This window comes from Arachis hypogaea, chromosome 8 (assembly GCF_003086295.3).
Source record: "Arachis hypogaea cultivar Tifrunner chromosome 8, arahy.Tifrunner.gnm2.J5K5, whole genome shotgun sequence".
Lineage (NCBI taxonomy): Eukaryota > Viridiplantae > Streptophyta > Magnoliopsida > Fabales > Fabaceae > Arachis > Arachis hypogaea.
In genome coordinates this window covers 51,185,762-51,204,218 of record NC_092043.1, presented here as the reverse complement: position 1 = coordinate 51,204,218, position 18,457 = coordinate 51,185,762, and the positions used below count along the sequence as shown (strand labels likewise).

The following is an 18,457-nucleotide window of genomic DNA, read 5'->3' as shown; positions in this document are numbered from 1 at the left end:
CTACACCCGGACAGTTGAATTTTTTTGCTACAATTGTTTACAAATTAAGAATAAATTAATTAAAAAAATTAAAATTTTTCAATTTTTTATTTTTTATATTTTTTGGAATTTTTTATTTTTTGACTATTAGAAAAAAAGTATTTTTTTTAGTTTAAAATTTAAAAAAAATAAATTTACAGATTTGTTATTTACTAGATATTGCTGGACTTTATTTTATTTTTTTAATTTAAATAAAAATATTTAATCTTATAATCTAAAAATATAAAAATAAAAAGTTAGGTTTTTAAATTTTTTAATTTTTCTAAAAATATTTTTTTATTTTTTTTTATCTACACCCGGAGAGTTGACTTTCTTTGCTGCACTTATTTACAAATAAAGAGTAAATTAATTTAAAAAAATAAAATTATTCAATTTTTTATTTTTTTGATATTCTTAGAATTTTTTATTTTTCTACAATTAGAAAAAAGAATTATTTTTTAGTTTAAAAATTAAAAATTAATAAATTTACAGATCTGTTGTTTACAAGATATTGCTGGCCTTTATTTTATTTCTCAATTTTAATTAAAAAAAATTTAATCTTACAATCTAAAAATATAAAAATAAGAAATTTAGGTTTTTAAAATTTTTAAATTTTTTAAAAATATTTTTTTATTTTTTTATTCATCGGATAATGCTATACCCGGACAGTTGACTTTTTTTTATGTAATTGGTTACAAATTAAGAATAAATTAATTTAAAAAAATTAATTTTTTTCAATTTTTTATTCTTTAGATATTCTTGTAATTTTTTATTTTTCTGCTATTAGAAAAAAAATACTTTTTTTAGTTTAAAAATTAAAAAAATAATAAATTTACATATCTGTTGTTTATTGGATATTGTTAGACTTTATTTTATTTTTCTAATTTAAATAAAAATATTTAATCTTATATTCTAAAAGTATAAAAATAAAAAATTTAGGTTTTTAAATTTTTTATTTTTCTAAAAATGACTTATTTTGCTGCAGTCTTCATAAACCGCGGTGGGTTACAGGGTTTTACATTTAGTGCACCTTCTTCATAAACTGTGGTAACCTACCACGGTTTATGCCTTCCACGCCCCCTTCATAAACCGCTGGAACCTCCCACGGTTTACAAACATCTAAGTTTTTCCATAAACCGTCCCAGCCTGCCACGGTTTATGCACAATTCAGAAACCGTGGTGGGTTGCCACGGATTACATAGAATAGGATTTTGCACATTCACGTAACAACAATCCGTTTTGCACATTTAGGTAAAGGATTCTATCATTTTATTTATATAAGTAAATTGCCCTAAAATGAATATCAAAGTTTACCCTACAATAATTACTAAAAAAAATGGTTTTATTAAGTAGAGAATAATTTTTCTAAACAAAGTGAATAATAGGTTCTAAAATTGACCCAATAAAGTTAAAAAACACTCCAACCCAAATTACCTTCTAAATCTTACCATTAGGATAACTATCCGCACACCTAATGAATTGAACATCCAACTATTGTTAACTGTGCAGGAGTAAATCGAATAAAAAAAATAACCATTCAATTAAGAATAATTAACATAATCATCTGCATACCTGTTGAAATGAACATCCAACATATCCATTGTTTACATTGTTTAATATTCTCATTATCTCCTTATACTTTTTCTTTAAAAAAATAAAAAAAAAGGCCTAAAAACGTTGTGTGTAAAATTATGAAAAGATAATAGATATAAAGTTGAAGAAAGTGGGCAATAAACGACCAACTGGGTTGCCTTACATTCCACGTTTCTTTCTTTCTTTGAAATACAAACACAAACACAAACACACACACTGGTATTTAGGGGGATTCTTTTTCTCTCAGCTTTTTTTTCAAATCTCTCTCGATCACTTCCATGATTCTCATCACCTTTTCTTTCCCACTTTCTGCATACTCGATCTCTTCTCTTTCGATTCTCATCAGCAATTCCTAGAATTCACCCTTTCATTTTGGGGGTTCTTACATATCAAATGGAAAACATTTGTTCAGAGGTTGAGATGGATTTGCCACCGGGATTCAGGTTTCACCCAACTGATGAAGAGCTTATAAGTCATTACCTATACAACAAGGTTATTGACACTAACTTTTCAGCCAGAGCCATTGCTGAGGTGGACTTGAATAGGTCTGAGCCTTGGGATTTGCCATGTGAGTTCATACTAAACTAATTCAGTTTCTTATTTGGTTTTGTTGAAATACATATATATAAAGATTATATTGTTTAGGGAAGGCGAAAATGGGTGAAAAAGAGTGGTACTTTTTCTGTGTAAGGGACAGAAAGTACCCAACAGGATTGAGGACAAACAGAGCAACAGAAGCAGGGTATTGGAAGGCCACTGGAAAAGACAAGGAGATATACAGAGGCAAATCACTTGTTGGCATGAAGAAGACCCTTGTCTTCTACAAAGGTAGGGCTCCCAAAGGTGAGAAATCTGATTGGGTCATGCATGAGTTCAGGCTTCATGGTAAATTCAATCCCCACAACCTCCCCAAATCTGCAAAGGTACCTCCTTTTCTTCTCCTCTGTTTTCAAACTCATACATCCATCATCATTAACTAGTTCTAGCTTGTGCAGAACGAGTGGGTGATTTGCAGGGTGTTTCAGAAGTCTTCAGCCGCCAAGAAAATCCATCTTACCGGGATAATGAGGTTGGACTCTTCTGTTTTCTTGCCACCATTGGCAGATTCCTCATCATCACCTTCCAACACTGCTACTACAGCACCTTACGTGCCCTGCTTCTCCAATCCAATCATTCACAACCAAGTTGGGATCTTTGATCCATTTAGCAACACCCCTTTTGTTGCTGATTCATTCTACTCTTCTCAAGGGATGCCAATGCAACATGCTCAACCACCAAGTTCCACATATTCCGCTTCCGGCTACACCACTCATGACCATTCAATTCTCAGAGCCTTGCTTCAAAACAATTCTTCAAACCTCAGGAATGGTTTCAAGCCTGGAGAGAGGGAAATGGCCCATCATCAAACTTCTCTTGTTGATGCCAACAACAACAACAACAATGGAATCACTTCTGTTGTTGCCCCACAGGACCTTTCTAGCCTCTGGAATTACCAGGTTCAGATCAAGTAGCTATGGAAACTGAATTCTGAGGGTACAAGAGAAGCCATTCTGTTGTCATTTATTCTCTGTCTTTTGGTGTTGTTGCTTGTCTTAATTGATTTTAAGTAAACCATGTATGAATATTTTGTGATGTCAGTAATAATCTTGTGAATTTATACTATTTTGGTCCTTTTGATACTTTGCTATTGTTATGGTTGCAATGACCTAAATTATCATTATCATTATTCTAGGGTTTAATTGTAGTTTTTTTCCTTACATTACATAATATTACTATCTGCTACCAAATTAGATACGGTATAAAATATATTTAAAATATAAAATTCATATTAAAAATTAATTAAATAATACATGTATTTATATATGATTAATTTGATAATTGATTCTTTGTGTGTACATAATAATTTTTATATATTTCTATACATCTTATATGATGTAAGTATTAGATATATAACTATTTATGATTTGATAATAAAATTTATATAAGTCAAAAACTAAATTCTAGAATTAGATTATGTTAGATATATAAGTATTTTTGTGTTTTTATTAAATAATTTAAACTTTTATAATAAATAATTTTACGATAATTTAAAAATAAGGCGGTGTTATATTTACATAACTATAAAGTATAATGATATAAGATCTTATATAATAATATCTAATAAGTTGGTAAAAGATAATGTAATTAATTCTTATTATAGATGTTTTGTGTCAAGTTGGATTAAAAATAATGGTAGGATGAGAGCAATAGGTACGCTACATGGTTGATCTTGTTTTTCTTGATTCTATATATATGAGCAGATCTTGGAGGAAGAATGACCATTAATGGTTCTGGTAACTAATATTTGAATTGCATATTTTATTTACTCCTAAGAATAATATTAGATCGCGGGGACAGAGTCAATAAGAAGAAGTGTCTAATATTTGTAAACACGTGCACGCGCGTGCGTTGACATGGACAAAAAAGAAAAAACATTTAACTAAGTTATCTGCATTTACCTTTGCATGCGTTCAATTTAACAAATCTGCCTTGTACATAACAGTAGGACTCTTCCCTTTCTCTTTCTATGTACATGTGCGCGTCTGATAAGACATTACATATGTTTCGTTGTCAAACACATAAATTCAAACATTTTTACCCAATCAATCATAGGACATGCACTACAAAAAATGTTGAAAATTCCACAACATTCTATATGACTGTGACTTATATCCATCTTTTACTTAACCCATTATTCTATAGTTGCCTTGTATCACTTTCTCTTGCCGGTGGTAATGGGATTAAATTCGTTAGACCGATCCGCTAAATTCGTCAAAAATAATGGATTAGACAAAAAACTTTATCGCTAAGTTTACAAGTTCGAATGGAGACGAGACGGACTGAGACTTTAATATTTTTAAAACAAAAGATATTTTGGTATTATATCAAACCTTAAAATTAAACCATCATTTTCTTTTTTTCTTTCACCCCATCAAACAGACATTTAGAATCACAATCATGTCACTTGTCCCCTTTATTCTTATTCTCTCTTCATCAACTTCATCATCAAAACTCCAAGCATCAACGTTTTTATCATGTTCGAAGCTTCTAGAATCAACATATTCATCATCGTGCGACTTCAAGCAAGCACCAACAGCAACATCAAGCACCAACTGTAGTCTAGCAAGTACCATCGGCAGCGAGCCTCCTCTGCCCTAAACGTGCAACGGCCAACCTTCTCCTCCACCGTCAACACATACCAACAACTTCTCAGTGTCTCAGCTCAGCCGTTAATCACGGGCTAGCCGTGGTGGCGCTCACCCAGCCGGCCAACCCTTCACTCTGGCAGTTTTAATTTTCAGGTTGGTACAATTGATGTTTTTTCTTTTATTTTTAAAATTTTACCAAACTAGTTCGTTGGTACTATATTAGTTCTGTTGTGGAGCTTTTGATTTCATTATAGGTGCTAATTGTCTCTAATTTTTTCTATTATGGTTGCTTATCTGTTTTTAGTTGTCTGTTGTTTTTAAGTTTTTTTGTCCTCTTATCTACTATTTTGATTTTGAATGTGGAACTGTGTTGATTGTTGAACCTTTTTTAAGTTACTACTGTTGATGTATATTTGTTATATAAATATAGACTATTTAAAAAAGGAAAAATAGAGAGAGAAGGTGGGCATCTCGCCAGTCCACCCTTTGCAAGTTCAGCCCGTATCACTTTGGCAGGGTGAGCCAGTCCGTTCCGTTTTGTGGCGGGGAGAGACAGAGCGGGGTTGACCCGCTGTACCACCCCTACTTTCTCTTATATATTACAATGAATTTCATGTCCAAGTAATCAACATAAAAAATAATATGACTGAATGGTTTGTGAAAATATTTTTTTTATTTTTATTTTTGTACCAAACCCTATTAGGATCGACAACTGAGGCATCAGATTTTGGGTCATCCCCACTAGGCTGAGATTGTTGGGTGCAGCCTCCAATCTCTGCGTATAGTCCTCCTCTGTGACACATGTTGTGATTAGGATGATAGTTAATTGACTTTAAACCGAATACATTTTAAACTTAGAATTAATTAAAAACTCACATAATGAGCCGCAGACCGCTTATCAGCAAATCTTTTCTTGTTGGCTTTTAACGTATGGGTATACTTGAAGGTTTCCACCAATATCGAATCACACCCAACGACTTCGATTACACATATTGAAACGAAGTAATAAAATAAAGCAAGTAACAATTAATTCAAGTAATAATTAACAAATATTAGTAAACTACATACCAGCCTACTCTTTGTCTTCATGAAGGTTGCCGACCAACCAGTATACTTCAACAACCTTGGCAATGTCCTGTTAGCTTTGTTCGTCAGATGACAGCGCCTGAACCCCTCATCAGTACTAAAATGGATGTCTAGTGCCTTCCTAATATCTGGACAGATCCAAGTTGCGAGGTGGTCGCACCCTCACGAACGTCCTGTATCATCTGCTGAAGTTGTTTATCTATCCGGTGGTCGTAGATCTTCCTAATCATGGGATTATGTTCCCTATCCTATATAAATTTGTATTGCACAAAGTATTTTAATACATTAGTTAGTCGAAATAAAATATAGTTAAAATACAGTTAATTCAACAACATTGGGTTCTTATCACCCACTTTTGAAACCATCACTCTCTGGTCTCAGCAGGGATCTTCGTGTAGCTTAGCCATGGGTTATCATACATGGACTTAATCACATTGAAGATCTTCTATGTACATACATTTTTGTTTGGTGCAAACCTATCAATAAAAAATTTAAGATTAGCAAGCACATAAAAATAGATACAACTTAACAAATTTAAAATGAATTACGAATAAAAGACGTTAAAATAGTATTCACGTTGTCATGCCATCAGGCCGAATCTTCATCCGTATAATGAGCAGTGTTTGAGGGACATCTGACTGGGACGCAGTAGAGGATTCCGGCACCGTAGTCTCTATAGTTGAACCAGAGTTGGAGGGGGCGTAACAGAAGGAGCCACATAGTTGGGTTTCGAGACAATGTTGAACTGCTGGTCTGGTAGACCCACCTGTGACGTCACAGACATCGTCGGGATAGAGGGTGATGAGCCGATGAATGAGAAGTCACTGGGGTACCGGTGGAAATCCTCCTTCTACCACGACCACGAGACCGACTTGTGATACCTCTGCTACTTATCGTCGTGTCTGCAAAGAAAATACCAATTAACACTAATTAGCATATACAATAAAAATTCTTCAATATCTATATTATTTTAAAAAAAATTGACATAAGCTCCCCTAAAATTGAACATATATCCACATTTACGGTTCCCACAAATCCAACGAAACTCAATCCACATCATCAGTCAAAACTCAATTAAATTCACCAAATCTAAAAATATTAATATACATACAAAATAGAACAACAATTTATGGTGAATTTGTGCAAAAGCAAAGTTTTAAAGTGTGATATACAGTGATTGAAAGTAAGTTTACAAACAAACCAATGTGGCATTATATCACTACATACACACCAAAAACTCAATTATTACAAGAGACATATTATTGAACACTTGGCATTCAAAAGCATCAAACATATCAAATAGCACAACCAAGCATTCTTTCAACTCTAATTGACAAGTCAATATTAACAATATACTAGCTACAGTAATTTACAACATTTCCAGCAGAATATCCAAACTAATAATTTTAATCGATCAATTCATTCACAATTCCAAACACTTTTCAACAACTTAAAACTTAATACTTTAAATTTAACTTATCTTAACAAACTAAATCCTCTAAAACTAAAAATTAAATCGAAATCGAACAAAATACTAATTAACAACTAAAATCTATAATAATACTAAGGATAACTAAAATAAAGATTGAAATTAATATTAAAATAAAGAAGAACCTGAAATGTAGAGTAGAAAAGAGAACAGAGAAAAGGACCGTGGCGATAGTAATGGCAGCAATAGCAATAGCAGTAACAACGGTAACAACGACGACAGTGGTGACAGGAGAATGTTGGAGTGCCGGCACTATTGGTGGCGACTGATAGAGGTGGATGGTGCGGCGAGAGGGAAAAGGGCTGCTGGAGAGGATGTTGAGGGAGAGGGTTAGAGAGAGAGGGCTGCAGAGGGTGAGGGGAGAGGAGGCGGCGAAAGTAGGCTGCAGAGGGACTGCTGACAGCGGCGGGGAGAGGCTTAGAGAGAGAGTGGGAGAAGAGATGATAGAGAGAGAGAGGCGGGGGATTTGAAATGAAGGAGGAGAGGATTCGCGCTTCAAATTTTAGGGATTGTTACCGTTGAATTTACTGGCGAATAAATCTGACGATAATGTTTTACGAGTGACCAAAACGCCGCGTCGCACTAAATTGTGTTAAACGAATCCACGCCAAGTTTTCCATTTTCCCTCCAATTATATATTACCAACGACTTTACTGTCGGAATAGCGAATCAAATGGAAAATGTTTGACACGACAAAATTGTTTCAATTTTTGCTTGTAAATCTGACGATAACACGTGACGCTAAATTCGACGAAAATTCCGATGATACTCAACAATTTTTTTATAGTGAATTAAACAATTCAATTTTATTCCATGTTTATCCTCTTTCACGAAAGTCTCATAGATGATATTTTTATTTACGAAATAGAATAAGAAAGCCAAATATATTAGAACAAAATTCAGAATCAATAAAATAAAATTCGTTTGTATAAAAAATAAAATACTTGTTAAATAATATATAATTATGGACTAAAAAGAGAAAAATAACTCACACGAATAATAAAAAAACAGTAAAATTCACATCATATAAATCTCATATTAGAACAACTGTAAAAGTATCATATCTCATTTTGAATAAACGCTTGTACAGTCAAGCAAGAACATTGAATTTTTGCAAGTGAAGACAAAATTGAATGTGACATGTACTGAAATCAGTGTAGGACCAGATGTAAACCATCTTCAACAGAAAATCAAGTAAAGTAAAAAAGAAAACACAAAGACATATATTATGTTCTCACTTATAGGGTTGTAGAGAGAAACGGTTAATCCGATTATATTAGAACCGATTGGTTTCAATATCTGTTGAGTAATCGGTTATATATATATATAAAGGAAACAAATTTGTTTTGCATGTATATGTATATGTGACTTTTAATTTATGGTTTGAGTTTATTCATTTGAATTTGTCACCAAATCATTCATTTCCCATTTCATGTAATCGATGCATTGCGTTTTGAAGTTGTAATGACATAGCATGATGAGAACATTAATTCATGCTCATTTTCTTATTTTGTCCAAAAAATAATATTATCGCCTTTGTAACATGTGATAGTTTTATTTAATGAACATGATAAATTCTTTCAGAACTCCCCTAATTAGAGAGTCCTACACGCCTTGATCTATTAACTGTATGAATTCACTGGATATGTGTCTTTTACAGCTTTGGTCTAACTAGCTCATATTAAAAAAAACAAGGAAACCACATATTTGAGTATGAAATTAAATTTGATTGGTGGGTCAATAAACGGGTTAAACTAATTCAGCTTTCAATTACAGTAACTAGAAAACAATAATGAAAACATTATATTATATAATGAGTGTAAAGCCTTCAATATAATCTCATAGCTTGGTATATTTACTTACGATGCACAATTAATTAACTAAAAAATTGTCGTGAAATTATTTTAAAAAAATAAAATTAATAAAATAAAAATTATATAAATAATTATATATATCTTTAATATATTCTTTTAACCAAGATTTATATTAGATTTATTTGATTTTTTGTATAGATATTTCTTTCTTTTTTTTATCTGTCTTATGTTATATCTTTTTTAAAATTTATCAAAGATTAAATTCTAGATATAAAACTTTATAATATCATAAAATCAATTTTTAAAAAATTTAAATTAAGAAAAAAATAATATAAATAATAATACTTTTGACATAAAAAAAAACATATTTATACTGTTGAATGCATTCATTATCTCCCATCGCTTACTAATCCACTACATACATGTCATAATCATAGGTACCAAAGATATAAAAAGGTCCAACTACTTCATACAAAACTCAATTAAATGATTCTTTAAGGTATGTTTGGTTGCATTGGATGCATATTTACTGACTGATATTTTAAATGGGTTTTTTAATTATTTATATTTGAGGTGGGGATATTTTATCTTTTAATAAAACAAAATTAACGAATTTACCTCTGATCTTTTAGAATATTACATAAATTAATTGTTAATAATAACAAGATAAATTAATTTCTAAAATTCTTCAAAGAGTGACAAATTAGACATTCATTTTTCTAAAATGGGTTTAATGGTTTAAATTTTATAAAAGGTACAGGATTAATTTATTCTTCGTTTTACTGAAAATTAATTTATCTAATAATATTCTAAAAGACTAAAAATCAATTTGTGAATTTATTTCTGCAGTTAGCAGGGACCAATAAAGAATGTGTTTATTTAGTTCGATTATTTATAAAGAAAAAGATGAAATTTAAAAGAATAAAATTTATACTCATTCTGGGGTCAATTGTTACCCTAATATATATAGTAATATAAAGTTTCACCCTTCTAGTTTTTTAATACCTTTCAATTGTATGACAAATGGATAGGCTCAGGCCAAGATATGATTAGAGCTAAAGAGAAAAGACAGCTGAATACTACTAATTAATAAGCGTGTTTTTGAGAACAAAATAAGATAAAATATTAAAAATAAAATATAAAAATATAAATTTTTATATTTTATTTAGTAGTAAATTAAAATAAATTATAAATTTTTTTTTTTTATTTTTTATTTAAAAAATATATTAATAAAAATATAATTATAAAAAATTGATAAAAATTAAAAAAAAAATAAAAATAAATTATCTTTTATTAGTATTTTCTTATTTTTTTATTAAGATGGACATAAAATACAATATTTTTGAATATATTAAGTTTATTTCTATATCTCTATGTGAGTGTCCTCTCTCTCCAAATAAAAACAGCCTTATGAATATGAGAAACTGAATATTATTGTGTGTTCTCTTTCACTGCACACACCTTCACATATATTCATAGCAATACATAGAGATCTCTCAATTCCAACGGCTATAACCCGAACCACACACAAGGCTATGCCTCAATAAAACACGAAATTAAATTTTCTCTTATCTAATTAATTATTAGGTGGATATATATAATCCAATGTTCAACTGATGTTGTTAGTAATATTATTTAAACACATATATATCAAAGAAGGTTCCCACTAATTCTTATTAATTAGTATTGACGTGTCCCCGATAATCTCGGCCTTAGGGTTAGCTCCAGCTAGGCAACATATACTCGCCCCAACAGATCAGCCCGGAATAACCAAATTAACACTCCCCTGCTAAGTCATCAGCTTGAATAGCGATATTTTCGGCCACGCCCGTTACCCTCGGCCCCTTATCCATAACAACAAAACCCACTCCTTAAGCAAGATCACACTCCTAGTCAAAGATACGAACAACGGCCTTTACCAATTACATCGGAACGAACCTCATCCCCTCTACACCCTCATCGCAGGACTCAAGCTCGCCCTCAACTCCCAAGTGCAGAGCCTGACCACATATTGTGACTCCCTCCTCGTAGTCCAACAAATCCGAGGAGAATTCCAGGTAAAAGATCCGCTGCTCGAGCAATACTGGCTCCTAGCAAAGGATCTTATTTCGAAATTCAATTCATTTAACATACTGCATGTTAAAAGAGAACAAAATGTAAGAGCAGATATACTATCCAAACTCGCAGCTACAAGAGCAAACACACAAACATCTGCACTAACACAGCTCTCACTTGAAAAACCAAGTACCGAGCTACTACATGTGATAAATGTTAACCATCTCCATGATTGGAGAACCCCTTTTCTTGAATATATTAGTACAGGTGCCGTACCAAGACACGAGCTCAAACCACAAAATTTCAGGCGAAAAGCCAGTCTTTACACCAGCATTGGTGGAAAACTCTATAGACGAGGATTCTCACAACCGCTGCTAAGATGCCTAACCAACGACGAAGCAAAAGAAGTAATAGACGAGGTCCACGAGGGAGTCTGCGGAAACCACATCGGAGGACGAGCACTAGCAGCTAAGATCATCCGAACAGGGTATTACTGGCCGACCTTGAAGAGGGACTGTATCACAAAGGTCAAAGCGTGTGAGAACTGTCAGAAGCACGTAGCCATATCCACCAGGCCGGCCGAGCTATTACACACCATGGAGGTAAGCTGGCCATTCCATAGATGGGGGCTCGACATACTCGGCCCATTTCCAACAGCACCAGGACAGGTAAAATTTCTCTTAGTAGCAGTAGACTATTTTTCAAAATGGATAGAGGCACAACCATTAGCCAGGATAACCGCCGAAAAGGTACGATCATTCATATGGAAAAACATTATTTGCCGATTTGGAATTCCTAGGGAAATCATATCTGACAATGGTAGACAATTCACAGACAATAAGCTCCGCTCATTTTTACAAAATTTTAATATAAAACATCATTTTAGCTCGGTCGAACACCCACAGACTAATGGACAGGCCGAGGCTGCTAACAGAGTTATATTGCAGGCATTAAAGAAAAAGCTTCAGAATGCTAAGGGAGAATGGGCGGAACTAATCCCGGAAGTATTATGGAGCTACAACACAACAATTCAAACCACAACGGGAGAAACACCGTTTAAGCTCGTCTATGGGTCCGAGGCACTGATCCCCATTGAGATCGGCATCCCCACTCTGAGAGCCGACCTATACGACGAACAACACAACCTGCAGGCGCGCAGATCCGAGCTTGACCTAGCCGAAGAAACCAGGGAACTAGCAGCCATCAGGCAAAGAGCGGCGAAGCAAATAGCAGAAAAGAAACATAACAAAAGAGTCTCGCCTAGAGCATTCACAATAGGAGACTTGGTGCTCAGAAAAACGGAAGAGGCCAGACGTCCCCCAATGCATGGGAAACTCGCCGCCAACTGGGAAGGTCCGTTCCGAGTCATAAAGGTACTCGGCATGGGGGCTTATCAATTGCAAACACTACAAGGCAACCCAATTGCCGGGACCTGGAACATTTCCTCTTTGAAAATGTACCAATCTTGATCTGTACTAATAGCGGATGAAGGTACTCTTTTTCCCCCTTAGAGCTTTTTTCCCAAAAAAGGGTTTTTGCCTAAGGAGGGTTTTAACGAGGCCTGACGCACAATATATTCCAATTATGTTCAAAGTATATCCAAACATTCTAGAATCTACAAATACACAACTATGAATTATAAAATATATTCATAACCATTCCAGTTCCAATAACAAAAGACCGACCTAAAACACGGCCGGAATCAACAAGTACGGTTCAAAATAAATAAACATTCCATCTACAAAACAAGTTCATTTCGTTTACAAATATAAACTAAGGAGGGGGAGGAACAGTCTCACCATGCTCCTCCGCCGACCCATCAACAACCAATTTCCCATTAATAACCACTTTTGTCATATCTAACTGATCAACATCAAATTCGGGAGCCAGCAAAGAAATCTGACTCATAGCCCGTTCAAAGCCATAGGAGAACATCTCCATGCCATTCTCCTCCAACTCGAGAACACGAGCTGTGAGTCTCCCTTTCGCAACATCACTGACTTTCACCTCATCTTGCAATTGCCGAATCTGATCCCTCAGCCGTGTCACCTCCTCTTCCGACTCTTTCACTTTAGCAAGGGCATCATTTTTCTCCTTCAGTGACTTCTCCAAAGCTTCAATTTTTGACCTGTAAGACTTCTCCATAGTCTCAGCCTTATCCACATCCTTTTGCTGTTCGGCACCAATCAACTCGCCGGTACGACCAACACACATCAGACGGGAACCAACAATCTATAAGCATTACAACTAAGTAAGCATTCTTTAAAAGAGAAAGCAATAAGCATTTATAAGAATCAAGATGGCACAGTGGCAAGGGAGTGACGCTGCATCCTTGCCAACCCGTGTTCGAACCTCGTTGATAAAAATACACTCAGAACACCAAAACCCACAACCCTTTTCGAGTAGCCTTGGCTTGAAAAAGCGAGAAAAACAAATTCAGAGAACAGGGGAAGGAAAGATACTCCATTAAAACTTCGAAAGCGCGAAGGAATGCCCACGAGTTAGGGTGTAGTTGGGACGGAGCACAGTTCAGTTGGGTAAGGACAACGCACTCAAAAAATGAAAGTGGGAATCTCAACCCAAGCTCCACCAGACAAGGGGTGTACATGTAAAAATATAACCAATCCCCCCTCCTCTCATAAACCCTATCGTCACTAGAACAGGGAAGAAGCTCAACAGTAACTCCGGAACCACTCTTGGCAAAGTTCAATTGTTTCAGGTCAGAAAGGGAATCGTCACTAATAAAAGAAGATGAACGAGTCCTAACATCTTCATTAACCCAATGGTAAGGATCACCCTCCCTAACTTCGACAGCTTGAGCTTTCTCTTTCAATTTTTCCCCCGCCATGAATCCACAGAGAAACAGTAACAGTAAAAGCAGAGAAAGAAGACTGACCTTTCGAAGACATGGCAGCGACAAAAAACAATGAGAAGATGGGGCAACAAAAGCGTAATTTCCAAAAGGTGTGATTATTGCAAAGCCCACTACTTTAGTGGTCAACATTAAAACATAACCGCAAGGAACATGGGAAGCTGAAACAGAAATTAATGTGCAATAAAAATAGCACAGGTTACTAAACAGGACCGGGTTTCAAAAGAACCGTTCAAGCCCACTAAGCATTTTCGAATCTTGCAAAGAAAAACATACAAAAAATTCCAACTTCTCAAAAGCTCAGCTGCTGTTCCTAACACAACACCAGCCGAGCTTGGGGGCTATGACGTGTCCCCCGATAATCTCGGCCTTAGGGTTAGCTCCAGCTAGGCAACATATACTCGCCCCAACAGATCAGCCCGGAATAACCAAATTAACACTCCCCTGCTAAGTCATCAGCTTGAATAGCGATATCTTCGGCCACGCCCGTTACCCTCGGCCCCTTATCCATAACAACAAAACCCACTCCTTAAGCAAGATCACACTCCTAGTCAAAGATACGAACAACGGCCTTTACCAATTACATCGGAACGAACCTCATCCCCTCTACACAGGCCGACCTTATAAAACTCAACCGAGGCAACCCCCAAAGACAGGTCACAAACTTCGCTTCAGTTTTAATTACTCCTTATCTCTTAAATCACATACTCACTTGAGCGTCGGAGTCCTTTTTGCAGGTGCTCCCGCCGCCGTGTTTCAAGGTACCGAGGTTATCCACGACGCTGCTCCCTGGCGACTTATAGCTCGGACTAGGAACCCTGCAGCCGCTCTAGATCACGCACACCTCGGTTCATTTAGGACGGAACAAGTATGAAAGTTTATTCTTTAAAATTAAAGTTATTCAATTGATTCCTTACTTTTTTATGAATAACCTAACATAGTTAGCCTTATATTCTATATTTAATTTCGAACTTTTTTTTTTCTTTTAATTTCTTGCGGGTGCAATTTCAGACTCAAATTATGGACATATATTATTGATGAAGAAGAGACCGTATACCAGCATATTCCTATTAAATTGAGTGTTGGCTGCCATCATGTTCCTTATCCTTTTCTAGTTTTTTTGGTAAATTGTATCCTTTTATAATGTTTGGCAAATAATTGTGCTGTACCTGATGATGTTGGCAAATTATAATATAAAAAATGTCAGACTGCATTGAGCACTATGGTTGATCTGCATATGTAAGGTTGTTATGGAGTATCTTATTCCTAATTAGTGACAAATCTTATAAAGACATGGAAGATGGAACATATATCTAATAAATTAAATAAAATATAACAAAATACAAGTGTATGTGTACCTGTGTTGAACATGATATTATCTTATATTTTTATCTACTTATTATATTTAATTAATGATCACTATCCAGGTGGTTGTTATAGATTTTGTGTGTGTGTATGTGAAACATAAAAGCAGTGTAGTATTAGAATTTAGCGAATTTAATTCAACTGAAGAAATTATGATAATTAAGGAATACGTGTAAATGAAATTTCTAATACACTACTATGCACCTTTTCACATTTATATATAATTAAATACTATTTGAATAGTAAATTTTCTATGACTGCACAGGCTTAATGTAAAAAACTTGAAACTGAAAATTGTGTTATTATCATCATGTATATAGTAAACTAGTGCGAGACGTCTAACATGCAGTATTAATTGTGTGCGTAGACGCTAATTAATATATGGAAGTTACTCTATACTTTTCCATACAATATATGGTTCAAAATCTATGAAGATAATATAATGCTACAGTTATGAGAACTAGCTATTAATACTTGCTTAAAGAGAAAATAGTATTTTACAAAAGAAAATTGAAGATGAACTTATTAACGTGAATGGGATGAGACAAGTTGGAATCAAAACAAATTATTGCTACTAGGGAGTAGGGAGGACGGCTTTGTGAATACGAGGAGGAAGTGAGATGGAGAAAATACGTGTAAAAGGGTAGGTCCCGTAGATGCATGAGATCTTAACGGTTAACAGCTAAGAATGTGTGTCCCACACAAAATGACATCAATCATGGCCCACCTTCAACCCCATTTTCACTGGCATCATCCAACGCACAATGCCACGTGTCTACACCTCTTACGGGCACTTATTCCTTCCAAGCCCGAGCTAGTCAAGTCGCTCTCAGTTTCAGTTTTTGTCCCCTAGAACAAAAAGCAAAGGCTCACATAACGTAAACGTATCTACCTTTAATTTGGTTATATTTTTCTAAGAGAAAGTATAGGTAGACAATAAATTTAGTATATAATGTGTATAATAGAGATAAAATTAAAATTATAATTAGCTAATAATTAATTCCATTAATTTCTAATAGTTTCCAATTTTAAATTTTTGAAAAAAATAAAGATTTAGTTATGAAAAAATTATATATTCTTTTATTTTATGCCGTGTGAAGAACACAATTTCTTTTTCTTCGGCAGTCACACCACGAAGATCACAATTGTTTGCCATCCAAAACGCAACCCGACGTCGTCCAACTGTCTGAGAACGTCCAACGAAGAACCCCTTCACGCACGTTGCGTCCGTCGCGCAGCCCACCAACACGGCGGTCGTGCAGCCCCCGGTAGCCGGCGGGTTTCACCGTCCCAGCGTCTTCATCCGCGACATACAGCGGGTGAAAAATGATGCCGCGTGTACGGTGATTTGGAGTTCGGTTGGTTGCCTCTGGTGGATGTGGTGCATCGGATTGAAGATATCAAGAAGGCGAGTATTTTGTTTCATGGTGTTGCGGAGGTTTTCGGCCAACTTGACTTTCTTGGATTTCGCTCCCCTTACATCTTTAAGGTATATACATTAACGGACGAATTTAGATGTTGGATGTTCAATTCACTACGTATATAGATGGTTATTTTAATTCTTAATTGGATGGTTATTTTGTTTGCTTCAGTTTAAGTATATACAATTAACAAATATTAGATGGTCATTTCACTAGATAGTCGGATGATTATTTTAATAACTACGTGGATGGTTGTTTGATAGCCGGTAAAAGAGTTTCTAACGCTGGAGAGGTGAGATGATTGATGAGGGTGGGGTAGCAGACGATTTTGGGGGAAGAAGAGGGTATTTAGGTAAATTCCTTTGGTAAATTAGGATTGAGATGGTTAATTTTTTGAATAAATGTTTGGGTTTTTTTTCTTGTATTGGGACAAATTTAAAATTTATTGTACACATTGTCAAGATTTTTCATTGTCTCGCTAGCGAAATTCTTTTTCTAAATATAATACGATTAATTTTATGTCCTTAAATGGAATAAATTCCTATAATAGTCCTTGTAATTTATTGAATTATTTAATTCGATATTGAGATTTCAATTTCGCTGGATAGTGATTCTTCAGATTGAGTTCAAGGCACCAAAATGGTCTATGAACTCATTTCTAGTGATGATTAAGCTATTTTAGTGCTGACGTGACTATCATGTGCCACGCTGGACTAGATTGGTCTCTCCTCTTTTTTTTTTCTCTCTCTCTCTCTCTATTGCACTCTTCTCTTTCTGTGGCCATTTTTCAATAGTCCTTTGCATCACCTGTGACGCTAACATCCACTCTGCTAACCCCTCGCCTGCTGCCATGAACACATTCCTGTCGAGTCTTTTTTTGACTTTGCCGACTCTATCGTCGAGGTCTCTGCCGCCTCCTTTAGCTTTGTCATCCCAACCAACGCCAGCCAACAATAGCATCTCCTTCGACGAATTTTCCAATGATGTCGCTGCCTGACTCATCTCCAACCCAAACTACGGCTTAAAGCTCATGGACACCCGAGACTACATCCTTTACTAAAGGAGAGTTAATAGTCAACTACATCCTTCTCCAAAAAGCTCTCCACACTTTCTATGTCTTTCAATTCATTGTTTTGTACAATTTGATTTTTCTGATTAATAACACCAACTTCAGATTCTTTGATGTTAGGATTCATATTAGAGGGGCAACAAAAGCTTTAGAAAAAACTCTCTGCACGTTCACTCAATGCTGTTGAAGTGCAAACCCCATAAATTAATGTTGTTTTCTGGCACTACTAAGCAATTAGAAGTAAAGTAGCATCTGTTCCATCATCACTTACAACAGTTTTAGATTCTTTTGTCACATGCATTCTTTCTGTGCCAGATGAAAAGATCACCTCAGATATACAGTATTCATTTTGCTTCGATTCGAGTGAGATGGGATCGGCAAAAAGCGGCGGCAAAATTATGCAATTTTGTAGGATAGAGCGTAAGGCGAGGAATGAGAGGATATAAGGGAGGTCGCGAAGGGTAGAGGAAATTAAAGTAGGTCGAAA

At 34.9% G+C, this 18,457-nt stretch overlaps 1 protein-coding gene across 1 annotated transcript; it reads left to right on the top strand.

Annotated features, from left to right (window-relative positions):
* The first annotated feature begins 1,743 nt into the window (after positions 1-1,743).
* LOC112708225 (NAC domain-containing protein 100) lies at positions 1,744-3,290 on the top strand. The gene is made up of 3 exons (XM_025760408.3): positions 1,744-2,179; positions 2,257-2,534; positions 2,607-3,290. Exons 1-3 carry the CDS (start codon positions 2,005-2,007, stop codon positions 3,120-3,122), a joined length of 969 nt encoding a protein of 322 aa, XP_025616193.1. The 5' UTR covers positions 1,744-2,004; the 3' UTR covers positions 3,123-3,290.
* The last annotated feature ends 15,167 nt before the right edge of the window (positions 3,291-18,457 follow it).